At 37.2% G+C, this 27,731-nt stretch overlaps 3 protein-coding genes across 6 annotated transcripts; all 3 read left to right on the top strand.

Moving 5' to 3' along the window:
• The first annotated feature begins 70 nt into the window (after positions 1–70).
• On the top strand, positions 71–6,406 carry LOC147537148 (autophagy-related protein 18g-like). 3 transcript variants are annotated; one of them, XM_086639307.1, is made up of 9 exons: positions 71–741; positions 1,293–1,757; positions 2,116–2,565; positions 2,813–3,058; positions 3,765–4,586; positions 4,658–4,833; positions 5,131–5,264; positions 5,417–5,860; positions 5,966–6,406. In XM_086639307.1, exons 1-9 carry the CDS (start codon positions 580–582, stop codon positions 5,968–5,970), a joined length of 2,904 nt encoding a protein of 967 aa, XP_086495433.1. In that variant the 5' UTR covers positions 71–579; the 3' UTR covers positions 5,971–6,406. The 3 variants fall into 3 exon arrangements, 1 of the variants encoding a protein (XP_086495433.1); XR_015224951.1 differs by having other exon boundaries at positions 74–741; positions 5,093–5,264; XR_015224950.1 differs by lacking the exon at positions 5,131–5,264 and having other exon boundaries at positions 74–741.
• Positions 6,407–12,842: 6,436 nt separating this feature from the next.
• Positions 12,843–16,486, top strand: LOC147537147 (putative prolyl 4-hydroxylase 4). Its single transcript, XM_086641974.1, has 7 exons — positions 12,843–13,158; positions 13,260–13,317; positions 13,420–13,524; positions 14,687–14,744; positions 14,922–15,097; positions 15,795–15,864; positions 15,991–16,486. The coding sequence occupies exons 1-7, from the start codon at positions 13,010–13,012 to the stop codon at positions 16,281–16,283; spliced, it is 909 nt and encodes a 302-aa protein (XP_086498100.1). The 5' UTR covers positions 12,843–13,009; the 3' UTR covers positions 16,284–16,486.
• An 8,459-nt stretch (positions 16,487–24,945) lies between these two features.
• LOC147537146 (histidine-containing phosphotransfer protein 1-like) lies at positions 24,946–27,250 on the top strand. 2 transcript variants are annotated; one of them, XM_086641702.1, is made up of 6 exons: positions 24,946–25,636; positions 25,735–25,865; positions 25,972–26,040; positions 26,169–26,240; positions 26,787–26,859; positions 26,956–27,250. In XM_086641702.1, the coding sequence occupies exons 1-6, from the start codon at positions 25,577–25,579 to the stop codon at positions 27,004–27,006; spliced, it is 456 nt and encodes a 151-aa protein (XP_086497828.1). In that variant the 5' UTR covers positions 24,946–25,576; the 3' UTR covers positions 27,007–27,250. The 2 variants fall into 2 exon arrangements, 1 of the variants encoding a protein (XP_086497828.1); XR_015225611.1 differs by having other exon boundaries at positions 25,099–25,636; positions 26,169–26,275; positions 26,731–26,859.
• Positions 27,251–27,731: the final 481 nt, after the last annotated feature.

The following is a 27,731-nucleotide window of genomic DNA, read 5'->3' as shown; positions in this document are numbered from 1 at the left end:
ACAAAAGTGGAGTGTCTTTAGAATTCCAAAAGTCTACCACACCAAAATTGGATGAATACCTAAACAACTTGATACTTATCCAATCATAAAAATGTTGTTAAGATTAACTTTCTTCTTATGTGCCATATCTTTTTTTCTTAACCTCCACGTTTATCAATTCAATTTTTTTTCTCCAAACTTTACTTGTTTCCTCCCCCGTTACGTCTATCCTCTCAAATCCGTGTTTTGTTTTTCTTCTCAATTTCGTTTCCGTTTTCTTTCTTGTATCGATTTACAGCTAAATAATCTTCTTCCTTAAAGTCTTAAAGAGCTTAATCCCTCTTTCTCTCTCTACAATCTCTCTCTCTCTCTATCTCGTCAAACATAAGAAACTGGAACAACTACTCCAACAACCACCCAACAAAAACTTTACCCTTTGGGTTTCTGATTTCTGATCGATAAATCGGATGGTCTTTCCGATCGTCGGAAGTAGATTCTGGTTAGTGCGGGCGGTGGAGACGGAGGAGGAGGGTGGTGGTGGTGGTGAATGTTTAATCGGAGCTGAAATACTACTTCTAGGACTTGATTCTGAAGAAGAGGATGAGTAGAAATAATGGGTTGTTGCCAAATTCTATTAGAATTATTTCTTCTTGTTTAAAGACAGTCTCTTCTAATGCTACCTCTGTTGCTTCAACTGTTCGTTCTGCTGGGGCATCTGTTGCTGCTTCCATTTCTGTTGCTTCCGAAGATCGCAAAGATCAGGTTCCTTTTTTTTTTTTAATTGATTATATCTTGTTGTTGATGGTTTATTCATTTTGCCCTTTTTCTTGTTTGATTATCTTTGCTTATAACACAAACAAATATTAATAGCCAATTAGCCACCATTATGCAAATATCCATGGGTATAAAATTGTTTTTTTTTTTAATTGGGTGATCAAGTTTGGGGTTGATTTGAAGTAATGGTTCAGTCTATAGTTGAAATGGTTTGCAAATAGTTCGGTATTTGATCGCCCTAATCTCGTTAGGTTTAGCTCGTTTTATCCTAAACATTTAACCCAAGTGGAAAGTTTAAAACTTTATTCATGAATGTCCTAATTGGGGAAGTTCATTTGAAGTCCAACTATTACTGGGTTTACAAGTGCGAACATTTTTTGCGACCGTGGGAACATATGATATACTTATTAATTGTTATGCTTGAAATTTATACTGGATTTCAACTAGTTTGCTTTTCCTTCGTATTTAGTAGTTTTAGCTATCATTTAAGACCTCGGATTACTTTTACAAAATATTCTGAATTATGTCTGTTCAAACAGGTATTATGGGCAGGTTTTGACAAACTAGAGCTTGGCCCATCAACATTCAAGCATGTTCTTTTACTTGGTTACTCCAATGGCTTTCAAGTTCTCGATGTTGAAGATGCAGCTCATGTAAGTGAGCTGGTCTCAAAACGTGATGGCCCAGTGACTTTCTTGCAGATTCTGCCTATTCCTGTGAAATCAGCGGGACATGAAGGGTTTGGATCGTCACATCCGTTGCTATTGGTAGTTGGAGGGGAGGAAACCAACAGTTCTGGTGTTGTTCAAGGAGGTGCTCATTCTGGTGGACCATATAAAGGCCCTAAGATTGAGCCTCAAGCAGGAAAATCTCTCTCCTCTCCAACAGCGGTTCGGTTTTATTCACTAAGGTCTCACAGCTATGTGCATGTTCTAAGGTTTCGATCAGCTATATATATGGTTAGATGCAGCCCTCACATAGTAGCTGTGGGTCTTGCAGCACAAGTAAGCTTTTTATTGTTCATGTAATATTTAGGAAATGATAATCCGTCGAATTTCACTTTTAAGAGTATCTTTTACATTAAGTATGGAATTCTAAATGTCCTATCAGAGAGCTACTTATAGTAGCATGAGTCCAATGAACTTTACCTGTAACTTTTAGAACCAAATTTTTAACCCTAGTTTGAGTCCTTGGGCATTATCCAGTGTCCTTAGAGCAGGTTATTGTTCCTTATGCCATTCAATTCTATTCTTGTGGGTAGTTAGATCAATTTGCAATTATGGACTTTATTCATTTGATGGGCCTTTTAAAGAAGCTAAATCTGTTCTCTAGCTTGCTGACTATTGTCTTGTTTTGTGGCAGATATATTGCTTTGATGCCCTCACTCTTGAGAACAAATTCAGCGTTCTGACCTACCCTGTCCCCCAAGGAGGAATACAAGGAGAGTTTGGGGTTAACATTGGTTACGGTCCAATGGCTGTGGGTCCAAGATGGCTAGCATATGCTTCAAACAGTCCTATATCATCAAGTACGGGCCGGTTAAGCCCACAAATCCTTAGCCCATCTCCAGGTGTGAGTCCATCAACATCACCTAGCAATGGGAGCTTGATGGCTCGTTATGCAATGGAGTCTAGTAAACATTTAGCTGCTGGGCTCATCAATCTAGGTGATATGGGTTATAAGACACTATCTAGATACTATCAAGAGTTTCTACCCGACGGATCTAACTCCCCTGTTTCGTCAAATTCTAGCTATAAAGTTGGTAGAAATGGGTCGACAGCTCATTCTAATGAAATTGATAGCGTGGGGATGGTAAGTATCTTTCTCTTACCCTACTATTATTATTGAACTCTGTTACTGAACTTGTAAGCATTTTGACATGAAAACAACAATTTTAAAAGAAATAAAACTTTTCTTTGGGGATATTAAATATTTGATGACAAGATCAATGTCACCATTTCGAAATTTTGGAACTTACTCTAGGTCTAAAAAGGCTAATATACATCTGCGACAGAAACTTCCTATATACAACTGCTTATGCTGAAAATGGTTGCTGCAGGTTGTTGTCAAGGACTTTATCTCCAAAGCTGTTATTTCACAGTTCAGAGCTCATTCAAGTCCAATTTCTGCACTATGTTTTGATCCAAGTGGAACGCTTTTGGTCACTGCATCTGTACATGGAAATAATATAAACATCTTCCGCATTATGCCATCCACCTTAAAAAATGGATCAGGTACTACAAGCTATGATTGGAGCTGTTCACATATTCATCTCTACAAGTTGCATCGTGGGATGACAGCAGCTGTAAGCTCCAAACACTTTTTCTTCTTTCCCCACCCCAGCCCATTAAATGTTTTTCCCTTTCTTCCTTCTGTTCCTATTTATACTTGGAAAAATGTTAATTGTATTTGAGAACTGCTTAATTAGAGTTTTTCTTAGAGGTTTGCACCAGATTTTGAAACAGTGTTACTAAATACTCTACTCTCTAGTCTCTACTCCCTCTTCCGCACTGCCTACCAGATTCCGTGTACCATTTTCGGATGAGTCCGAGATCTGGTACCCCGAATTTGGTGTACCAAAATTTTTATTCTTTAACCCAATATCTTTTTGAAAATCTATAAGCTCAACTAGCTGAGTAGTTAACTACAAAATATATTATTAACTAGTTGATATTTTTATTTTATGGAGATAATGTCTGAGAGTGTTGTATCTATTCTATATGCATCACAAAGAGTGTATATTGTCTAGGAAATAGTCCAAATCATAGCGCAAGTTGCGCAACCGCAAATAGCGTGCCTAAAAGGTAAACCCCTAGGGTACCACATACTCACATGGTAATGTATCACGTATTCACGTACTAGTACCTGTACCCCGTACATGAGCAGTCCACCTTCCAGGTAATATTTTATTGAAAAAGTATGCATTTTCTAAGTACAATTAGCATCTCGTTTATATTTTTTTCTATTTCTCATTGTAATTACTTTCTTAATTTCGATCATGCATATGATAGGTTATACAAGACATCTGCTTTAGTCAATATAGTCAATGGGCAGCAATTGTTTCATCAAGGGGAACTGCCCATATTTTTGTTCTATCCCCTTTTGGAGGAGATACTGATTTTCAGACACAAACTTCTCATAGTGACGTGCCCGTGTTATTACCTGGTCTATCTTTACCATGGTGGTCTACTTCGTCGTTCGTGATAAATCAGCAATCTTTTGCACCACCTTCTCCTGTTACATTATCTGTAGTGAGCAGGCTAAAGGATGGCAATTCTGGCTGGCTTAATACAGTTACCAATGCTGCCGTTTCTGCAACAGGAAAGTTATCCATACCATCCGGTGCTATTGCTGCCATTTTCCACAATTCTGTAGCTTATAAACTTCAATCTAGTTCATCAAAGATAAATGCTTTCGAGCATTTACTAGTTTATACCCCTTCTGGACATTTGGTTCAACATGAGCTTGTTCCATCTTTGGGGATAGAGCCAAGTGAAGGAGATTTGAGAACTGGAACTGGTTCTTCTGTTCAAATGCAAGATGAGGAGCTAAAGGTGAAAGCTGAACCTATTCAATGGTGGGATGTTTGTCGAAGATCAGATTGGCCGGAAAGAGAGGAATATATTTCCAGAGTTACCCTTGATAGACAAAATACTGCAGATATAGGTATGGATAGTTATGATTCTGAAGATAGTGATGTTAATTCAATGGAGTTTAATAGTAATATATCGGGAAGAAGTTCGGCAAAACCCCATGAAAGACTGCATTTCTATCTATCTAATGCTGAGGTGCAAATAAGCTCTGGGAGAGTACCGATATGGCAGAAATCTAAGGTACACAATCTAGTGACGCCTTTGTCCCATTTTATTTCAAATTGGTACTTACTCTTTGATATTTCTTCTAGATTTCTGTCTACGCGATGTTTCCTTTGAGGGCCAATGAGAGGAAATTAACTCAATATGATGCTGGTGGAGAGATTGAAATTGAGAAGATTCCTTCTCATGAGGTTGAGATAAGGCGGAAAGATTTATTGCCTGTATTTGACCATTTCCACAGCGTTAAATCAAATTGGAATGACAGGTAAATCTTGAATTATTTAACTTACGTTGCATCTTTTGGTTATATTTGTAAGTTACCGTAACATATTGTGTATTAAAGATGGATTATGCCTTTTAAATCTTAAATCTCTACACTTAATTACTTTAGTCTGCCTTGCTGTTAACCAACCCAAGCAATTTTGCTCGTCCACGTCAATGTTTATATTTCGTTAATTAACCCCTCTTATTATGTGAAGTATTTCTCTTATACCCAAATTACCTTCTTAATCTCCAAACCGAAGGCGCACATATTGAAGATTTACTCCATCGATTCACACAGGGGCTTTATTGGGGCACACTATAGAAGTACTTCATCCTTCGAGTCTCATCGAACGAAAGACAAGTTCGCAGAAGAGACTGTCGTTTCACGCTCTAAGCCATCATCTCTTGTGTCAGTAGAGAGCTCAGATGGAGGTAAAAGGTTTTGTACGAGCTAAAAATGCAGTAGTCATTGTTATACCTCATTCTCTGGTTACTAGTTTCTAAACCATAATGCAATTAGTAATGTTATCACTTTGGTCCTTAAAGTGTACGATTAAGTTTATATTTTGTGCTTGCTTTTATAGGGTCTGCACGAACAACCGAGAGTTTAATTGATGCGGATCCAAAGAACACGGTGAGAGGACATATTGATCAACCCACGAGTAAGCTTAATAATGCAAGAAATGGGTACTCCATTTCATCACCTCTGGTGAGCACGACCTTCTCAAAAAAAGGTTATGTATCATCTGAAAGTTGTGAAGTTCCAAATGGAAGTTTAGACCAGTTTTCTTCAAGTACGGAAATTTCGGCGAAGGGATCTGCTACTAAAGGTTTGCAGGACCAATCAAGTCTCGGGCTTTATTTTCAAGATGGGTACTACAAAGCATCGGAGGTAGATGAAAGCCATGAGTTAACTGGTTTTGTAATTGACACGGACAGTAGCAGCGGCCATCTTAAGAGAGAGAAACCTGAGGAAGATGGGGACAGTGATGATATGCTGGGTGGTGTCTTCGACTTCAGCGAAGATGGTAGGAGAGTCTAATCTGCAAGATCCGACTTTGTTCGAGTTATGTTGTTTTAATCTATTTTCATTAGTACTCATCCATCGAGTCTATCTCATCTCTTTTATGCAGGTTGATCTGAAACTATTGTCGAAAACCAAGGTGGTTCAATATTTCCATTTCGCATAAAAGCTCAGAAGAAAGTACGCCAAAAACTTCCATGAAAGTTTCACAATTCAACTTCAACTGAAACGCAAAGTCTGTGCTCCGGAAACACAACTTCAACTTCGTCTAACGGTGCTGGAAAAATAGTTCTGCAGAAAAGGCAACATATTCCACTCTATCATCATCATCATTTAATGTACATGTTGTATATGGAAACTCAGTAGAAGTAGTAGTGATGGTTTGAACTCTAGGTAGAAAAGGCTGAATTTGGGATTATGTTCGTATTAACTTTCTACCAAGTTTGCTTGTACAGGATATTTCTATGATTTTTTTCAATCTTTAATCTGTAAAACAAAATGTAACACCAAAGAACAAAAAAAAAGATAGAGAGAAGATTATATTTTACAATCTGTTGAATCCAAATAGGTGAAGCTATAAGCAGTGTTCATTGATCATAGTCTACAATCTGTCAATCTCAGCTTCATTATTGGTTCTGGATTTTCCCGGTTCTAGTTCGGACCCTTCAGGAGAAATCTGAACTACGTTTCTTGGGTCTGGATTCATTGTTTAGAACGTCTTTTTTTTTATTGTTCAACGTGCCTCGAACCCTTGACCTCTAAGGTGGCTTTAGAACGTTTCCAATGCGGCAGCAGGCAGCACTCAATCTAAAAAAATCCTGAGTGTCAGCCATTGAATTTTACGATTTCTTTTTCTGAATTCATTCCAATGCAAAACTCATTTTAAATCTCTATGAAGAAGGGGTAGGTGTTATCCTAGAGATTATGAAAGGACACTATTTTGCTGCTACCACTTTTCTTTCTTCGTGCCGTCAAGAGTCGTCGGCAAACTGTCATTGCCAGTGACACTTTGAAACAAAATTCCCTTTCTTTTCTTCCACCTCTCTTATCACCGTCACATTCCATCTTTCTATTAGATCTCTCTTTCTCCCTTTTTTTTCATCTTTCTATTAGATCTCTCTTTCTCCCTTTTTTTTTTTTTTTTTTGAACTGTGATACCATATATCAATAAACCAACATCCAATACAAGAAACATAAAGGATAAAGGATCAAATACAACAAATATAAAAAGGTACTACTGAGGTACCAATTCCTCATATGCAAGCAAATGAGGGGCCATATTGCAATTTCTGTTGTAATAGAAGGCTTCAGCTTGAATTTCTCTCTTTAAAACACGTAGATAGGAGATGTCATTCACTAGTCGCCACGGGATCAAAGCTTCACCATCGGATAGAAGGGTCACCATAACCCTCGAATCTCCCTCAATTTGGGTCTTATATAAATTCATTTCTTTTGCCATCTCCAACCCTAATCTGAAAGCCCTCATTTTACTATATAGAGTTGAGATTGAAGAGAACCTAATCGTCCTAGTAGCCAAAATCTCTCCATCACTATTTCTTATCACAGCAGCCGCAACTCCTCCTTCAGTTCTATACGCACCGTCAACATTAATCTTGATAAATCCCTGCGGTGGTGGTTGCCATTGTTGTACCTGCATCAAGAAATCATTTGGAAAAACAGAGATAATATTATGGTTTCTTTGAAGCTCCTGTATGGTCAGCCACCAAGTTCGTTGAAGATCTATTTGTTTGTTATTAAAATGGACTTCGTTTCTTTGCTTCCACCATTGCCAAAGCAGATAAGTATACAAAAACCAAATCTCGTTCGCTTCATCTCCTTTATTGAGAATATTTTTAATGTTTTCCACTGGATCTGTATCTAATAGCATCAAATCTTGATTATTAGTTAAAGAAATTAATGACGTTAAGCAAGAACACGTACCAAAAAGATGTGAATGAGTTTCTGTTTCCCGATTATTGCACATTTTGCACTCTTGATTAATATATGAAATTCTTCTACCTATTGTAGATAGAGTTGCTAGCCCCTCATGCAATAACTTCCATATAAATAATTGAATTTTGGGATCCATATGTTTTTTGTTCCATAATTTTGTCCATGGAAAGTTAGAAAGATTTTCAGGAAGAGACAGGTTCCCTTTTATCATGGAGTAGTATGATTTCGACAAAAATTTCCCATTATTTGTTTCCTTCCATAGTAATGTATCCTTCTGTTGGTGCTGAGTGATTAGTAAATTGTTTATAGCTTGGATAGTATCCTGATTAAAGTATTGTTGGAGAATGGCCTGATTCCATTGATATGTGGTAGAATTGATAAGATCAGATACTCTCTTAATATTTGATGGCAGTGGTTGAATCAATTGTGGTTTATTAGTTTCAATTTCTGGTAACCATGGATCTAAAATAGGGACTTCTGTTCCATTTCCAATTTGCCATATAATGTGATCTTTTAAAACATCCCTAACTTGTAGGATTGATCTCCAAAATGGTGATTGTCTTGATTTGCCATTTGTGGACCAAAAATCATCACTTCTTAAGTATTTTTCCTTTAAAATTTTCACCCATATTGCATCTTGATTTGATATGAATCTCCACACCATTTTAGCTAATAAAGATTCATTGACTTCTGTTAATGATCTAATGCCCAATCCTCCCTGTTTTTTGAACTAGTAATAATACTCCATTTGATGAAATGTAATTTGTGGTTTTCTAGTTCATGCCCCCACCAGAAACTTCTCTCTTCCCTCTCTAAATGACTGATTACTGTTTTTGGTACCTTTTGATAGCTAAAAGGATAAGTACAATACGATCCCAATACTGATTTCAGAAGTACTGTTTTCCCAGCTTGAGAGATTAAACCTTGTTTCCAACCTGCCAAACACTTCCGAAATTTATCCAATAACCAGGTATAAGACTCAACTCTGTTACCTTTCTTTAGTATTAAAGAACCCAAATACTTAGCCTGAGATGTCATTTTTGGTGCCTGTAACAGGGATATATATTGTGATTGCATCAAAGGAGGTACTCCTGATCCGAAGAAAATAGAAGACTTCTCAAAGTTCACTAATTGGCCTGAAAACTCTGCATACTCAGACATGATACGAAGAACAGCATTTAAATTGTTAAGATTAGCCTCTCTAAACAAAATTAGATCATCTGCAAAAAGTAGATGAGATATGGATGGGCATTGATCATTCAATTTGTAACCTGTATAGATACATTGACTCTCATAATGATGAATAAGTAAAGAGAGAGATTGAGAGGTGAGGATGAAAAGGTAGGGTGATAATGGACACCCTTGCCTTAGTCCTCTAGAAGCCGAGAAAGCCCCATACAGAGTACCATTGATCTGAACATTAAAATGGGCAGTCGAAACACAAGAAATAATGAGGTTAAGTATAGGTCCCGAAAGACCCGTCACTTTGAGAACCTTAATCAAGAAAGACCAATTGACCCTATCATAGGCCTTGGCCATATCCATCTTGAGGGAAAAGCCTCCTTTTTTGGCTTTAGACAAGTTCATAAAATGTATGATTTCATGGGTCACAACTACATTATCTAGAATTTGTCGATTAGGGACAAACGCGTTCTGGGTCCACATAATATTGTCTTCTAAGAAAGGTCTAATACGATTAGCAACTAATTTAGTGATGAATTTGTAAATAGAGTTGCATAAAGAAATAGGGCGAAACTCCGAGGCCATACTCGGATTTCTGACCTTAGGAATTAAGGCAATAGTAGTGGAGTTAAGAGTAGGATTAATAGAACCTGATCGGAAGACTGCCTGAATGTATTTGACGAGATCATCTCCTATAACGTCCTAATTATGTTGAAAAAAGATACAAGGTAGCCCGTCTGGACCCGGGCTTTTCGGAGCCACCCAATTTTTCCGAATGCGAACTCAAAGCGTTCATGTCGCCTATACAACAAAGAGGATTATTAATATTTGATATTCTGGACAACAAATTGTCCCAAAACGCCGATTTGTCTTGAAGACGAGGAGGACCATACACAAGGAAAATGGCTTGATTCTCTTCAATTGATGAACCTATCAAAGTGATATGAATTAGATTAATAGAGGAAAAATTAATAGATAAATTAATAGCATCATTCCAAAGCAATAATAATCCTCCTCCCCTACTATGAGAAGGAACTTGGAAAGTTTTATTTAATCCTACATTACAATATGACGGCAAATTATTCATATTATTCAACTTAGTTTCTGATAAAAATACAATATATGGCCTAGTGGCCTTAAGGAACTGATAAAGAGAATTTTTTGTCGTGTCGTTCCCAAGTCCACGACAATTCCAGGAGAAAATACTCATTCCTCCATCGGCTTTTCGGTAGCCAGAACCGTTGGAATTATAGTAGAAGTTGAAATCTGTCTCATCGACCTCTTTAACTGACGACGCATTCGTTCTTCACCCATCTTTGAACTTTCCTTTATCTCCAAACTATGATTAATAGATGAATCTGAAACATTGTCTCCATTAATAGCATTTCCGTGTGAACAGTTCACATATACTGGATTAGAGATAGGATTTGTATAATTTTGTTCATTAGACTTCGACACACGACTTCTCTTAACCTGTATCAATTCATCCAACATGGAACCAAAATTTGTTAGAGTCCATGTATCCATTAATATCCTGGTCATAAGGATTCGCCCCCAAAATACCCGGGAAATTGGAGTTATCAATTCCCTGAAAGGAACTTATCTCCCTTCCAAAAATTTTAACTTGGAAGGGGATTTTGTAATGGGGAGGATATTGTGGTTCTATGGCCAAGGAAACAAGAGCTTTTTGCTCCTCTGAAACAGGTAGTTTCAAAAGGTCACCAAATTGAACAATTATCGGGCAGAAATTAATCGAGTGACCAATACGACCACAAGAGTTACAAAATCTTCGTAGTCTCTCCACCCTGATTTCAATAGAGAGAAGTTGAGTATTGGATGTCTTTAAATTAACCTTTGGCGGGAATTTCTCTGCAATGTTGAATTCAACCCTAACCCGTCCGAACAAAGACCACTTCGAAGCCTCTTCCTTTGTTACCGGTTTATAATTACCCAACTTACTGGCCAAACGATTCACGATAGTAGCATTAAGATGGCTGAGTGGTATGCCATGAAATTGTATCCAGAACCATGCGAAATCAAACCTATGATCCGCTGGAGCCTTATTCGCATCACATTCATCTTATAGTCGATTAGTCATGAGACGTGAAGTAAACATTTTATAGTCGATTAGTCATGAGACGTGAAGTAAACATCTCGTGGTCGGTCGACCACGAAATGTTTGTGCCCACTTTTGATGCTGACTGGCCACGAAACCTTCAATTTAGGGTTACAGATCCCTCGAAACCCTCGAGAGATTTAACATTTTCTTTTCGACATAGACGACCGGAAACCTTCTTCAAGAGATTTAGCCTTTTCTTTTTCGTCTCGGACGAGAGGGGCTCTGACAAAGGTAACAGTTCCTTTTGCCAGAGGAGAGAAAGAAAAAAGATACATAGGGACAAACAAAAGAACAAGAGAGAGAAAGATAAATAACGATTATGGTCGAGGTGGGCTGGTGGAAAAGAAAAAAATCTGAGAGAAAAAGAGGGTCGTTGGCATGATAGCCTTGTCGGTGAGGAAAAAGAAAGATGGGTTGAAGTCTTGGGGCATCTAAACTTCCTAAAACTTTCAACCAAAAAAATTTGGATACCCGGAAACATTTTTATTATTCCCCGAAGTCGCTGCCTATATTAAAGTTAGATAAATAAGACTATGAATTATGCATTTGAAATGTGGTTATTAATGGGCTTTAAGGCCTCCTAGGATAGCATGTAAGGTTTTAATATGGCCTTCAAACATCAATTATATAGGTTTACGTGTTCATCACATATTCATTTTGTATTACAATAGCATATCCCAATGTACACTAATCAATGTCAGTTTAATGTGTTTTTGAAAGTAAAATAGTCATCATATATTAAATGGTTTGGATTAGGTGTGGGATTTGACCTGGCGGCCCAGACCTGGCCACAGACACCCGAGTCCACGAGTGTTTATGAGCGGCTGCTGCTCGAGACAGGCACAGCCCATCCTCCCACTCAAGGTTTAAGCGGACAAACCGGGGTAAGAAGGCTTACTTGGCATTGTCTGACCTCCCATATGTCCCTCCATCAAAGTGTCTGATCTGCCCATCCATTTATCTGTTTACTTGTTCGTTTAACACGACCTAGTACCGAAAATACTACGGGGTTCACAGGTGTTCTTTAGATTTAAACGTTAGGTTCAGCGGTAGAAATGGCCACAAACTTAACATGGTATCAGAGCTAAGCCCACACGTGAAAGGCTTCACGTGCTCCACGTCACCCGTAAAGAAAAAAAACACGTGTTAGGCTCAAAAAACGCCACACGTGAGGGGGCGTGTGAGAATAGTCTCACATGGGAGAATGGGTAACTAGCAACCAAGAACATAAAGTATAGGTCCTCTCCACTCATTGCCAATTGGTTTTGAGTTGGAAGGCCACAAACTTAACATGGTATCAGAGCTAGGCCCACACGTGATAGGCTTAAAAGCCACACGTGCTCCACGTCACCCGTAAAGAAAAAAAAAACATACTTGTTAGGCTCAAAGAACGCCACACGTGAGGGGGCGTGTGAGAATAGTCCCACATGGGAGAATGGGTAACTAGCAACCAAGAATATAAAGTATAGGTCCTCTCCATTCATTGCCAATTGGTTTTGAGTTGGATGGCCACAAACTTAACACAAACTTCCAAGGATCTCCACTGTAATCACGCCACCCTTAGCTTTTCAAGTGCAGCGGAGCATCTCTAATGCAAAACTGAAAAAATTTCGTCAATTCATTGAATGAAAAATCATCTATGAGGTTCGATTCTTAGAGAATGTAGCATCCATAGTTATTGAATATATGTTATTAAAGATATAAATAATATGATATAGTAGATCATAATTCTGTTGGGTCTGGTTTTATATGAAAAGTGGGGCGCGCGTTTAAATTTCTGTTGGGTGGGTTGACTAAAAAAAAGTCTTCCTCACCAAAATTGAACTGGATCTGAGTTTCCATTTCTCTTTTCATCAGGGAACTGCTCAACTTCAACTCTCTCTCTCTCTCTCTCTAAAAATGATCGAATCTAAGATTATGGGTTTTACCAAATTTACCTTAATCTTTGTGATTTCAATTAGTTTATTTATCATCCAATCTTCAAGTTCAGATTCAACTGGTACCATAATTCAACCTTCAAAAGTAAAGCAAGTTTCATGGAAACCCAGGTAGTTAATTGTTTGTTTTGTTCAATTTCATCCAAACACAAATCTTCTTTAAATCCTTCAAATTAAATGTTAAAATGGGGTTTAATTTAATCTTGTTGTAGAGCTTTTGTTTACGAAGGTTTTCTCACTGATGAAGAATGTGATCATATGATAGCTCTTGTAAGTTTCTAATTAAATGAAATTTCTATTGGAGAATCGGATGAAATTTGGTCTTGTTTTTTTTTTTTTAGGTTAATTTGGTTTGGTTTTGTGGTGTGGCAGGCGAAATCGGAACTGAAGAGATCTGCTGTTGCTGATAATCTTTCTGGGAAGAGTACACTAAGCGATGTTCGAACTAGCTCAGGAATGTTCATTTCTAAAGCTAAGGTTTGATCATTCATTGCTTTCTTTTTTATGTTTTGACAAGGTGGGCCGTTAAGAGTTTGATGGTTTTAAAGAGATTAAAAGATGAGGTTTAATGGATGTGAGAATAGTCCCACATGAGAGAAGGGTTACGTGGCAACCAAGAATATAATGTCTAGGTCCTCTCCACTCATTGCCAATTGGTTTTGAGTTGGATGGCCACAAACTTAACATGGTATCAGGGCTAGGGCCACATGTGATAGGCTTAAAAGCCACAGGTGCTCCACAGTCACCCGAAACAAAAAAAAACATGTGCTATCTAGGTCCTTTCCCCTCATTGTCAATTGGTTTTGAGTTGGATGACCACAAACTTAACAGGACCCAATAGCATTTGATGTTTTAAAAGGCTATTTAAGCCTTTACACTACGAGTTGGAGAAAAGCCTAAGACCTGATAGCCGGTCGAGATATTGGAATTCACAAGATCGACGAGCTCAGGGGTTCTAACTATTGTGGCGGCCTTGTGTGGGCAATGTGGATTGGATGTAGTATTAAGTAGGAAATGGTAATGATAGAGCCAGGGAAATTGTAGGCAGATTGGGAGGGAATCTCAAATCAACGGGTGGGATTGGTTTGTCAACTTCTTCTTGATTTGTGAACCAATCAAGAGGAAATCCCGTCTGTTGATTTGGGAAGTCCCTCCCAAATCTGTCTAGAATTTCTCTGGCTCTATCACTACTGTATTAAGTAACGTACTTCTAGCCAACATAAGCTTTTGAGCCTGCCCAAGCCCGCCTGATAAGGAATTTGAGGTAGCCCGCTCTCAGGTCCTACTTCAGGCTGTTCCACTTTGCGAGGCGAAATCATCTTTGAGGTGGCTTGAAGGTGTAAGCTTTCTTAGAGTCTGAAAACTTTATTTGAATTTGAACTCGTTTTGAAATTTCTTATTTGTTTAGTTGCTTTCAGTAGCTTCGTGATCTGAATAAACAAAGAACACGTAGAAAAACAAGTAAAGAATAGTGAACTAGAGGAACGAAACAACAAATATTCAAGGCCATAAATGCAGATTTTGGAAATCAATATACACAGATTTTGTTACTTCATTAATAGTATGGGTCCTATATTTCATATGGTTATGTCTTGATAATATTACCAAAAAAAAAACATCTAATTCTCTTGTTCTCTAGGATCCTATTGTGGCGCATATTGAGGACAAGATTGCTGCATGGACCTTTCTTCCAAAAGGTATATAATCTAATAACTTCCAGTTGTATTATAGATTATATTGTATCTCCGTTATTTGTTGTTGTTGAGTTCTTCACGAATTTAATGCATCGAAGTATCGAACAAATACAGTAATTGTGTATCCCTGGGTTAGAAATCAATCTTCAGAATCTCGGTTTTTTCTTTCATCTTTTTCAGAAAATGGAGAAGATATGCAAGTATTGAGATACGAGTATGGGCAAAAATACGATGCACACTATGATTACTTTCAGGACAAGGTTAATATTGCTAGGGGAGGGCACCGACTTGCCACTGTGCTTATGTATCTATCGGATGTGGTTAAAGGTGGTGAGACAGTATTTCCGAATGCAGAGGTTAGTTGAAAATTTAAAGTTTCTTTATCTTCTAATCCAACTACTCGACGATTATCCTGTTTACGTTTTAGTTTATGTGACTTATGTTGGACTCTTTCGTTCAATTATCAGAGAACACGTCTATACTTTTCGATTTTCTGAGACATCTGTTCGGCTTTTCTTTTTCTTGACTTTGTTCTCTCGATGCGGCTATACGGTATATCACTGAAAACCAGGAATGTGAGTCTGAGATCTTGACAAAAAAAATATCACTTTTCTAAAAGTTCTGTGAGCTGCAATATGTATTGCTAGGAAGACCGTCTAGACCCGAGTTATAAGGTAGGACCACCTCCTTTTACATACTTACTAGGCCTTCTGGGTGGACTAGGGGACCTAGTTTGGTCAGGCGGGATGCTCAAGGGTCTTCTAATTCAGGCCCATCCCAAGAAAAGAAAAGAACTTATACCATGTGGAACTAGGCTGACAGAGTGTGCTGCCTAAATCAGGGATGAGTGGTGTAAAATTAGTACTGGTGGTAACATCGAAGCGTTACCTACTTTTCCAGAATGGTGGTAGGTAGTTTAATCTTAATAAATCTCTGTATCTTACAGAATTTACTTGCATTAAGCCTAAGTTTTTGGATCAAACTTTATTGTTTGAACAACCTTCGAATAAACGCTTTCTTTTAATACATGTAATTTCCATACTATATTTCTAGGAGCTACCACACCGTGGAACTCCTCCATCGAAGGATGATTTGTCGGATTGTGCAAAGAAAGGAATAGCAGGTGAGTTCATGAATCATATTATACGATCTTTTACTGTTTCTTTTCTTGTCATTTTCATTTTAAAAACTTCATTCATTAGATTCACAATGACATTTATAAACTGTTTCTTTCTCGGCGAAATTTTAGTTAAACCACGGAAAGGGGATGCTCTTCTCTTCTTCAGTCTTCATCCTAGTGCCACCATAGACCCTATGAGTCTCCATGGTGGGTGCCCAGTAATCGAAGGTGAAAAATGGTCTGCAACAAAATGGATACACGTAGATTCATTCGACAAGACTGTGAGTAGTGGTGATTGCAAAGACGAAAACGATAGATGTGAGCAATGGGCGTCTCTTGGTGAATGCACAAAGAACCCAGAGTATATGGTTGGATCTTCAGAAATTCCAGGTGCCTGCCGAAGAAGTTGTAAGGTATGTTAATAACTTAATTATCATCCTTACCGTTTTCACTTCGAATCATCAGTTGTATCTTCCATGCTAAACTATACCAAGAACTGCTAAACTTAAGCAACTTCTTGTTCTGTGTTTTATGAGTACTTTGTGTCGATACTGATTCTTTAATATGACCTTATTTCTTCTGTTTTGATATGATAAATGCACTTATTTAGCGTATTTCGGAACCACATATTGTTCTATTAAGTTTGGCATAATTTCTTTTATTGTTGCATATGAGGCCCTACATGCTTGTTTAATGGGAATTGGTTGGGTTGAAAATCTGGCTCCTGCCAAAGTAAAGGGGCAAAACCCAAGTTCACGTTGCCTCAATCTATCAGAGTAAAGTCATGATTCCAAGAATATTTTTCATCTCTCTCTCTCTCTACTCTCTACTCTCTACTCTCTCTCTCTCTAGAACATGTATATCCACAATATTATATAGAAAGGTAGTCATGGGTAATTGAGATATGATTCTGAGAGATCACAATTGTTTATGTTAAAAGGATATGGTGGCACATTCATGCAAATCCTTGTTTATACTAATCCCCATATCAAACAAATCTCTCCCATATCTTCTATTCTTCTTTTTCTTTTGTTTTTTTAGTGAATCCATGGTTTTGAGACACCAATGATATCTCCTCGTAAACAAATAAAAAGGCCTGGCTGAGTTAAACGTTTTGTTCTTCCCTCACAATCTTTGGTTGGAGTGGTAAGAGGTTTAGTCTTCCACCTCAGAAGTCAAGGACTCAAGAAACGCTGACAATTCAAAAACGAAAACGCTTTTGTTCTTCTAGGTCCGGAACGGAATGCTCAAACATATCATTATAGACCTAGCCAATGCATATTTTTTATTTTCAGTTGCTCTTAGTAGAACCAAATCACTTATTAATGAGCTAAAATAGAAAAAGCGAAAGGTTAGTCACCGCATCATCCTTATGAACATGTAAGATAATGAAAAACTAGCAATATTTTAAAAGAAAAAATAAGCAAGATTAAAGGAAATATTCTCCATTCACTATTTCTTTCTACTTTTTTCTTTATTTTACTAGTGTGGTGCTTATTGGCATTTCAATGTCGAAAATTAATAATGATATCCTCTTCCATTGTCTTATTACAACTTACAAGATTAAGCAATCAAACATCGACAACAAGTGCGTAACCATATGTTTTGGTTAAATTCATATGGGATTACAACCGAACAGTTTCAATTAGGTCGATGGTCGGTTTTAGAATGCTTTTTTGTTTGAATGGGTGATTGGGATTGTTTTTAATCCGTTTGAGTTAGTCATAAAACTAGTTTCATTTCAGAATATGCTGACTTAAATAACCTATAATGTCACATTAATTGATCAAAATAAGTTACACTGATTTCAACAACAAAAAAAGTTACACCATGTGGACATGACAAACACAAACAACCACCACCTGCAGGTCATATGAACTTCTAAGATTCTCAATCAAAATCACGGCCGGCCCCAGTATATCGGGGGCCCCAAGCGAAACCAAAAATTGAGGGCCCCATACAATGGATATTAGAAAAAGATTAAGTAAAATTTAAACAATGCAAATGGTAGGAATCATGTTAGGAAAAATAACCTAATTAACTTGTTCAGTAATATGAAGATAAACGATGTGAAAGTAAAAGTAGAGACACCAAGATTATTTAACGTGGCAAAAAACCCCTCCAAAGTAGAAGGTAAAAAACCACGGGACCTAGTCCAGAAATCTTCCACTATAATTAAATAATGGGTTACACAACTCTTCACCAAACCTATGGTGGATAAACTGAACAAAGAAACAAAGAAATAAAATCTCTTACTCCTTAGGATTTGAACAAATCCTAGATTCCTAAAGGTTGAAGAAGATAACCACAAACTAAATTGCTTCACAAGATTAATAATCTTCTTTTCTTCAAACCAATATTCTGCTCTTTTAATCTCTTGAAAGAACTACTTCAGAAATCTCTCTTTCTCTGACTTCTCTTTGTTCTGGAAGTTGTTGTGTATAATCTCTTCCCTTTCATTCCCTTTTATAATGATAAATAGGGAGGTTTACCAAAAGAAATAGGAATTCCTTTTTAGGCTTGAAAAAAATAGAAACTTCTATTTTTTCCCCAAACAAGGAATAAGGGAAATCCTATTCCAACTAGGAGTCCTTTAATTATAAGGAGGGACCCCAACAAACTCCCCATCCCGACTTATGAAGAGGGACCTACCATCCCCAAACCTGCAACACTGCTACATAGCTCATGTTTGCCTTTGGGTAATGGTTTTGTCATCATATCTGAACCATTGTCGTCAGTATGGATTTTCTCGATCTTCAACACCTTGTCTTCAAGAACATCTTGGATCCATTGGTATCTCACATTTATATGCTTGGACTTAGAATGGAAACTAGAATTCTTACTGAGGTGGATGGCACTTTGACTGTCGCAATGAATAACATAATTATCTTGTTTCATACCAAGTTCTTCTAACAGCCTCTTCACCCATAACATCTCCTTGCAACATTCTGTAATGGCAATATATTCTGCCTCTGTAGTAGATAAAGCTACACACTTTTGTAATTTAGATTGCCATGACACTGCTCCCCCTGAAAATGTAAATAAGTAGCCTGATGTGGACCTTTTAGAGTCTACATCTCCTGCCATGTCTGCATCTGTGTAACCGACTAATACTGGCTTATCATTACTAAAACATATACGAGCTTTAGACGTACCTCTAAGATACTTCAGAATCCACTTCACTGCTAACCAATGTTCTTTGCCTGGATTAGCAAGAAATCTGCTTACTACTCCAACTGCAAATGCAATGTCCGTTCTTGTACACACCATTGCATACATCAAGCTTCCTACAGCTGAAGCATAAGGAATTTTCTCCATTTCTTCTTTCTCACTTCTAGTTGATGGACAGTGATCACGAGTCAACTTGAAGTGACTGGCTAATGGACAACTCACTGGTTTTGTCTTGTCCATATTGAACCTTTCTAGAACCTTCTCAATGTATCTTTCTTGTGATAGCCAAAGCTTTCCAGCTTTCCTATCACGAGAGATATGCATGCCAAGAATTTGTTTTGCTGGACCCAAGTCTTTCATATCGAAATACTTGTTTAGTTCCTTCTTTAACCTGCTAATTTTATTAGCATCCTGACCAACAATCAACATATCATCAACATAAAGTAGAAGTATAATCAAATCTCCATCAGGAAATTTATGAACGAAAACACAATGATCTGAAGCCGTCCTGTGATACCCTTGATCCTTCATGAATGATTCAAACTTTTTGTACCACTGTCTTGGTGCTTGTTTCAGCCCATATAAACTCTTCTCTAACTTACAAACCAAGTGTTCCTTACCTTTAACTTCAAACCCTGTTGGTTGTTCCATATACACATCTTCCTCCAAGTCACCATGAAGGAAAGCGGTCTTGACATCTAGTTGTTCAATTTCTAGGTTCATACTTGCAGCCAATCCCAATACTAACCGTATAGAGGACATCTTCACCACCGGAGAGAAAATCTCATCAAAATCAATACCCTTCTTCTGCCCAAATCCTTTCACCACTAGGCGTGCCTTATACCGTGGTTGTGAATTTCTTTCTTCGGTTTTGATTTTGAAAACCCACTTATTTTTAAGAATTTTCTTATTCTTAGGTTTTTCAACCAACTTAAAAGTGTTGTTCTTATGCAATGATTCAATCTCATCTTGCATAGCTTTCAACCACTCCTTCTTGTGTTCATCATCTATGGCTTCTTCATAACACTGTGGTTCTCCACTATCTGTAACCATCACATACTCGTGTGGAGGATACTTGGTAGATGGTGCTCTATCTCTAGTAGATCTTCTCAATTCAGCTGGTGGTTCATGTTGAACTTCCATTTCCTGCTCAACATCATCACCCATAGGAACATCTTCATGAGCTTCATCTTCATGATTTTGTTCTTCACCTGCATTATCATGCATAACCTTAGAAGAGATATGTGGATCTAGATCAATGAGATCATTACTATGATTCTCATGCTTCTCAACTTTCCCAAAGTCCTCAATAGTTTGATTTTCAAGAAAGACCACATCTCTACTTCTAATAATCTTCTTATCGACTGGATCCCATAACCTGTATCCGAACTTCTCATCTGCATACCCTAAAAAGATGCATTGCTTGGCTTTATCATCAAGCTTTGCTCTTTGATCTTTAGGTATATGCACAAAAGCCCTGCAACCAAACACCCTTAAGTGTTCATAAGTGACTTCTTTCCCAGCCCACACTCTCTCAGCTACATCTCCATCTAATGGTGCTGAAGGTGATAAATTAATCAGATAACATGCAGTACGCATTGCTTCACCCCAGAAGCTTTTAGGCAGCTTTGCTTCTGAGAGCATACATCTGATCCTCTCCACAATAGTGCGGTTCATGCGTTCTGCTACACCATTTTGTTGTGGAGTTTTGGGAACTGTCTGTTCATGTCGAATACCATGGGTTTTGCAATACTCTTCAAACGACCCGATGTATTCTCCTCCATTGTCAGTGCGAATGCACTTCAATGATTTTCCTGTCTCCCGTTCTACCATGTTGTGGAAATTCTTGAAAACTGCAAGTACCTGATCTTTGGTCTTTATGGCATATGCCCAAACTTTCCTGGAAGCATCATCTATAAAAGTAACAAAATACAAAGCACCACCAAGTGTTTTGACCTTTAAAGGTCCACAAACGTCAGAATAAACGAGCTCCAAAACACTGGATTTTCTTTCAGATGCATTCCTTTGAAAGGATACTCTATGTTGCTTTCCTACTAAACAATGAGAACAAGTGTTTAAATTTATACCTTTTACGTTCGGTAAGTCTTGTCGTTTAGCAAGGATTTGAAGTCCTTTCTCGCTCATGTGCCCGAGTCTTCTATGCCAAAGATCAGTGGAAGAATCTTTTTCAACTGCATTCAATTCTCCTTTACACAGTTTTACTTGAGTTCTGTATAAAGTACAACACTTCTTCCCTCTTGCTATCACCATTGACCCTTTTGTGAGCTTCCACTTTCCATCACCAAAGTGACTGTGGTACCCTTCATCATCTAATACTCCGGTAGAGATTAGGTTATATCGAAGATCTGGTATATGCCTCACATTCTTAAGAATCAATGTACTCCCTGTGCTCGTCTCAATTTTCACTTCTCCAATTCCTACGATTTTTGAGAAACCTAAGTTTCCCATCCTGACTTTGCCAAGGTCACCAGTTTTGTAAGAGTTAAAGAAATCCTTACATGGAATAGCATGATACGAAGCACCTGAGTCAACCAACCATGTTGTTTCTGGTTCTGACTCAGCCATACTTAAGCAAGTGTCTCCACAACCTGAGAGTAAGATAATGTCATCACCTGAGGCAACTGCCGCAACATTATCTTGTTTTTCATCATCCTTTTTATTTTCCTTCTTTGTTTTCTTGCAATCACTCTTGTAATGACCCATTTTTCCACAACCAAAACATCTAACTTCTTTCTTTGGTTTTGATCTCCCCCTTGACTTATCACGGTTATGAGGTTTTCTACTTTTACCTCTCCCCCGTCTTTCTGTAACAAGTGCCTCTGAATGAGACTCGTCTGACGATGATTTCCTTCTTGTTTCTTCATTCAACAAACTACCTGTTACGTGATTCATACGCATTATGCCATCAGGAGCAGAATTGCTAAGAGACACCACCAATGTCTCCCAACTATCTGGTAAAGAATTTAGAAGAAGTAAGGCCTGCAACTCATCATCCAAAACTAACTTCATTGCAGAAAGCTGGTTTACTAGACTTTTCATCTCATTAAAGTGTTGAGCAATTGAGGTTCCTTCTTTATATTGTAATTTTCCTAGCTTTCTGAACAAGTAAGCCTTTTTGGCAGCTGTCTTCTGATCATACAATTCTTCTAATTTCCTCCATAGACTATAAGCGGAAGTCTCCGTTGATACATGATGAAAAACACTGGGTTCTACCCATTGTCGAATAAATCCAACAACCTTACGATCTAATACCTTCCAGTCTTCTTCATCTATCTTCATCGGTTTTGTACCGTGATTTTCAATGGGTGCAGCTAGGTCTTTGCAGTATAACAAATCTTCCATTTTTGCTTTCCACATCAAGTAGTTTTCTCCATCTAAACTAATCATGCGATTAGTATTCACTTCCATATTTCTGAACAATAAATCCAACCTTAGCTCTGGTACCACTTGTTAGGAAAAATAACCTAATTAACTTGTTCAGTAATATGAAGATAAACGATGTGAAAGTAAAAGTAGAGACACCAAGATTATTTAACGTGGCAAAAAACCCCTCCAAAGTAGAAGGTAAAAAACCACGGGACCTAGTCCAGAAATCTTCCACTATAATTAAATAATGGGTTAAACAACTCTTCACCAAACCTATGGTGGATAAACTGAACAAAGAAACAAAGAAATAAAATCTCTTACTCCTTAGGATTTGAACAAATCCTAGATTCCTAAAGGTTGAAGAAGATAACCACAAACTAAATTGCTTCACAAGATTAATAATCTTCTTTTCTTCAAACCAATATTCTGCTCTTTTAATCTCTTGAAAGAACTACTTCAGAAATCTCTCTTTCTCTGACTTCTCTTTGTTCTGGAAGTTGTTGTGTATAATCTCTTCCCTTTCATTCCCTTTTATAATGATAAATAGGGAGGTTTACCAAAAAAAATAGGAATTCCTTTTTAGGCTTGAAAAAATAGAAACTTCTATTTTTTCCCCAAACAAGGAATAAGGGAAATCCTATTCCAACTAGGAGTCCTTTAATTATAAGGAGGGACCCCAACAAATCAAACCCTTGACTTTTCATTTAAGATCTGAACCCTTTACCACCAAGCTACGGCTTAAATTGTGGAGTATTAGTTTTTCGTAAGTTACATACGAAATATGAAACATGAGGCCCTTGATTATTTGAGGCCCAAAGTGACCGCTTTGGTGGCTTTTGTCACGGGCCGCCCCTGATCAAAATGAAAATGAAGGGCTGAATATTCATCCAAAGAGAAAGTAGAAAATTGAGAGGGGGTGTAGAAATGTTCCATCAATTTTTGTAAAGAAGAATCTAATTTCTTTCGGTATCACTGCTTTTTTTTATTCTAGTATATGGTCGAATATCTTGGCAGAGGCCATAAACCCCATATTTTCAAAGTAGTTAGAGCATCTGTCTTCCTTTTCTTAGATTTGAAATGTGAGTTTGTATCTTTTTAATCTCATTTATTTGAACGAACAATTTGAGTTGATTTTCAGTTCATTAAAGTCTAACTCAACTCGAATGAATAGAGCTACATAATGAAAAGAACAAAACAAGTGTTGCTATTATACATTAAAATATATTTGTTCTCTATTTGGCTTAATATCTGACTTATTTTGTGCATAGATCTTTATATTTCATTAACTACCCAGATTCCCTCCTTTAAGCATATTTGCTGGTCAAAGTTAAATTTATATTTTGTCTCTATTTTGCCCTTATTTTCTCTCTAGTTATCGTTCCCCTCTTAACTATGACTCTCATTTTCTCTCTAACATATTTCTTTCAATTTCTCGGGGATTATGACCATGAAACAAAGACTAGATATATCAAATGCTTCGTGTCATTACCTTCTTCGTATCCCTCTCTCTCTCTCTCTCTCTCTCTCTTCCGTTGCAAATCTTCGTAATGAGGCCATCAAATAGTCATGTCAGTCACCACCTTCGTCTTATTCATCTTCAATGTTGAAGAGAGAGAGAGAAAATTGATCGAAAGAGTGTGAAATGGGTTGAGATTATGTCTGACCGAACTTCTAATATTACTACTTAAAATTGCTGGAACTCAATTTATGTCCTCTTAGTGATCTAATGTATTTTGAGTACATGAGTTGATAAATACGAAAAACTAGTTAGAAATATAGAGAGTGAATGTATCTATGAACTAATTCAATCTATTCTTATAATTGAGGTACTCAATAACCCGAATCAAAAGATAATAAAAAACATCATTTATCTCTTGGGAAGAGAAGAACATGAGTAAGCTAGAGATGCCCTATCTTTACTCCCAACTCTTTTTTATCCCGAGCAAAATAACAGATGCCCTAGTACTTATTCAGATTCAATGTGAGAAGGGATACTTGTAACACTACCATTCTGAGTGGACCGTTTCTTCCCCAAAATAACAGATGCCCTAGTACCTATTCAGATTCATATTCGCTAAAAGACAAAAGAAATCAAAATAAGAATTACGATTTAGACCGATTATTTACCTGAGTGGGTTATTAGAGCAACTTCAACTAAAAATTTGAATTATCGGTCTCAGCCAACCCATCCAACCTAGGTCGATGAGGGGGCTGAGCTATGAACTTCAGACGACCCAAGGTTTCAGGTCGGCTGAAGGTCCCCAACATGACCGTTGGGAATCACGACGGTCATGTTGGAGATCATCTCTAGTCGTTGAATTTTCTCCAACGGTTATATCTTCTCCAATTACACAAGTGTCAGTCCCCGAATAATTCTCTAACCTTCAAAAAAAATTATTTCAAAAATAGTTCAAACACGTGTTTCGCACATACACAGGATCACACACGTTTTTCGCACATTCACGAAAAGTTCACACACGCGTTTTCCACATGCATAAATTTTAGGCCTAAAGAGAGGCTAGAATTGGAACTGAATTTTTGTAGGCTGAGCTGAAGCTGAAACTTTTGAATGAAAGGAAATGATTTTTTTCGCCTTACAACACAGACTGGGTTGGAGTTGCTCTAGTATCCTAAACTCAAGGCCAAACAACAACAGAAAGAAAAAGAAAAAAAACTTTCCTTTTCATGAATACAAGGATCTGCAGATAAGGACTAAAATAAGTACGTTAGAGAAAACAACAAATACTAAAGATTCATGTTTTCCATCATTTCTGATTAAGAAAGAAGAAGAAATCGACAGGTAATTAATTTGAGTCACTCAATCACCTTCTGCGTCACAAATCTCTTTTAATATTTAATACCCATTTTAGACAGAGAAAGAGTGATCAAGTTTCAAAATTATAAACAACTGAAGAAAGAAAAAGTGATATGAATCTGTTCAGAGAAAAGGAATAGAGAACAAATACAGATGATAGAGAGAGAGAGAGAGAGAGAGAGAAATAAAAGGACTGATTCTATATAGAGAGAGAGAAATAGGAAGAAGTTAGTACACAAAAGCAGAACTTTTACTTCTTCTCTTTGATCATAAGAACCAAACTATTGGTGGGGTTTTTTATAGAGAGAGAAAGAAGAGAGAAGAAGACAAGCTTAAGAAGCCATGGAAGTGGTTCAATTGCAGACACAGTTGCTTGATTACACAGCTTCCCTATTTCGTGAGGTTAGTTTTCAAATGGGTTTCTCTATCTTGTTCATTTTTCTTGTTTGGGTGTTTCTGATTTTGGGTTTATTTGGTTGTGCTGCCATGACTGTGAGAAGGGATTTCTTGATGATCAGTTCACTCAGCTTCAACAACTACAAGATGAGAGTAACCCAGATTTTGTTTTTGAAGTTGTTTCTCTCTTCTTTGAAGATTCTGAAAAGCTTCTCAATGAATTAGCAAATGCTCTGTAATAAAGATCTAATCTTTCCCCAATTCTTCCAATTTTTTTTCTGTGGGTCTTATTTGACTTTTCACTCTTCTAATCCATTTAGGGTTTTCATTTCTTCCCACAGGAGTCAACCAATTGTTGATTTTAAAAAAATTGATGCCCATGTTCATCAGCTCAAGGGAAGCAGTTCCAGGTACTTTCTTCTTCATAATCCAAGTTTCTCTCACACAATTTCAGAAAGTTTTGGTTAAATTTTTTATCTTTTTAGTGTTTTATAATGTAAATTGTGATAATTCTGATAAATTTTCTTTGGGTTTTCAGTATAGGTGCAAATAGAGTTAAGAATGTTTGTGTTAGTTTTCGAAATTGCTGTGAAGAACAAAACATTGATGGGTAAGTTCTATTTGATCTGTGCAAATAAACTTATGGTGTGTTTGGATAGCGGAATCATGAATCCGCGGATTCATGAGTCCTTGGAATTCATGATTCCACGGATTCATGAATCCTAGTAATATTTTTTGGCTTGTTTGGCAACTAAGAATCCTATGATTTATTATTATTTGAGTATTTTTAAACGTCTTTAGAAAAAATATGATTTTTGAAAAAAATAATGATTTTGAAAAAAAATAATGATTTTGTAGAAGGAAATATTTTTTTGTTGACTTTAAGTTTGAAATTTAGGTTCATTAATCCAAAATCCTAGCAAATCCTAGGGGGTAGGGTGGGATTTTGGTCCAATACAAATTTTGGAATTAGGAATTCTTAGGATTCAAGAGTTCTAGGATTCTTGGTAGCCAAACAGACCAAGGATTCATGATTCCTACCAAATCCCACTTTTGATAGGAATCCTACTTAGGAATCCTGCAACCAAACACACCATTAGGGTTACTATGAAAATTTGATTATTTTCTTAGACTGAGACAGAGAACTCTGGTTTAGGTGTTTGAAGTGTCTTCACCAGATAAATCATGAATTCTCCTTGGTGAAGAACAATCTTGAAGCTCTATTCAGGGTAAGTAGAAAAAGGGTTACTCTCTCTCTCTCTCTCTATCTCTCACTCTCTCTCTAGAGTCTAGAGTTTGAAGTTTTTCTACTTGTTGAAATGTAGCTAGAGCAACAGATTTTGGCAGCTGGTGGGTCAATTCCTATGATGGAGTAAATAGTAATACTAAAGGAGATGAATTGAAGTCAAGAGGAAGAGGAAAATTGGGTAGTGATCATGAAGAAAAGTTATAAGCTTTTATTGTTTTGATAATTGAATATTGTAAGCTACTTCACTTTATAAATTCTCTTGAACTTGAAATTGTATGAGATAGTGTGTGTTTATATGTGGGTTTAAGAGAGAGAGAATGTTAATAGCCTTTCAATCTCATAATAAAAGCTTGTTAAAAACCCTTCTACTATTTCCTTTAACCTTGGATCAATAAACTCTTCTCCCATTGGAACATGAAGTACTCTTTTACTATGTAATTTTGTTATTTTCTCCTTGCTTTTTTTCTTCCATGGTGTAGAATTTTCGCCTCCTCTCTTGTTTTGTTTGGATTATTATACGAGTTTAGTTGGATAGTCCTATGTCGCTTAAAGGAGCATTTGGAAACTAAGCTCTAGGTACGAGTTCTAGTTTGGAAAGTGTCGAAGTTTTTTGGATGGGCTTGCTGAGTTCTGCTAAGGAACAGAACTTTGCGCTTGTTTGGCTTGGGCGAGCACAATATAGTGTTAAAGAAGTGAGACATGATTATCTTATCTTTTTCAAGCTAGGCCTAGTTAAGTTATAGGTTTTTGCACCACAAGAAGTGAAACCAGACAAGCTAACAACTTAGATCATCTTCTAGTAGACCACATTCTAACCAGACTCAATACTAATCTCACCGACCGAAGATGATG

The sequence above is a fragment of the Eschscholzia californica genome, unplaced genomic scaffold (genome assembly GCF_041429995.1).
Source record: "Eschscholzia californica isolate CP2 unplaced genomic scaffold, dmEscCali1.0.p SCAF_5, whole genome shotgun sequence".
NCBI lineage: Eukaryota > Viridiplantae > Streptophyta > Magnoliopsida > Ranunculales > Papaveraceae > Eschscholzia > Eschscholzia californica.
Note: the sequence above shows the minus strand (reverse complement) of the source record. Positions and strands in the feature narration are given on the sequence as shown.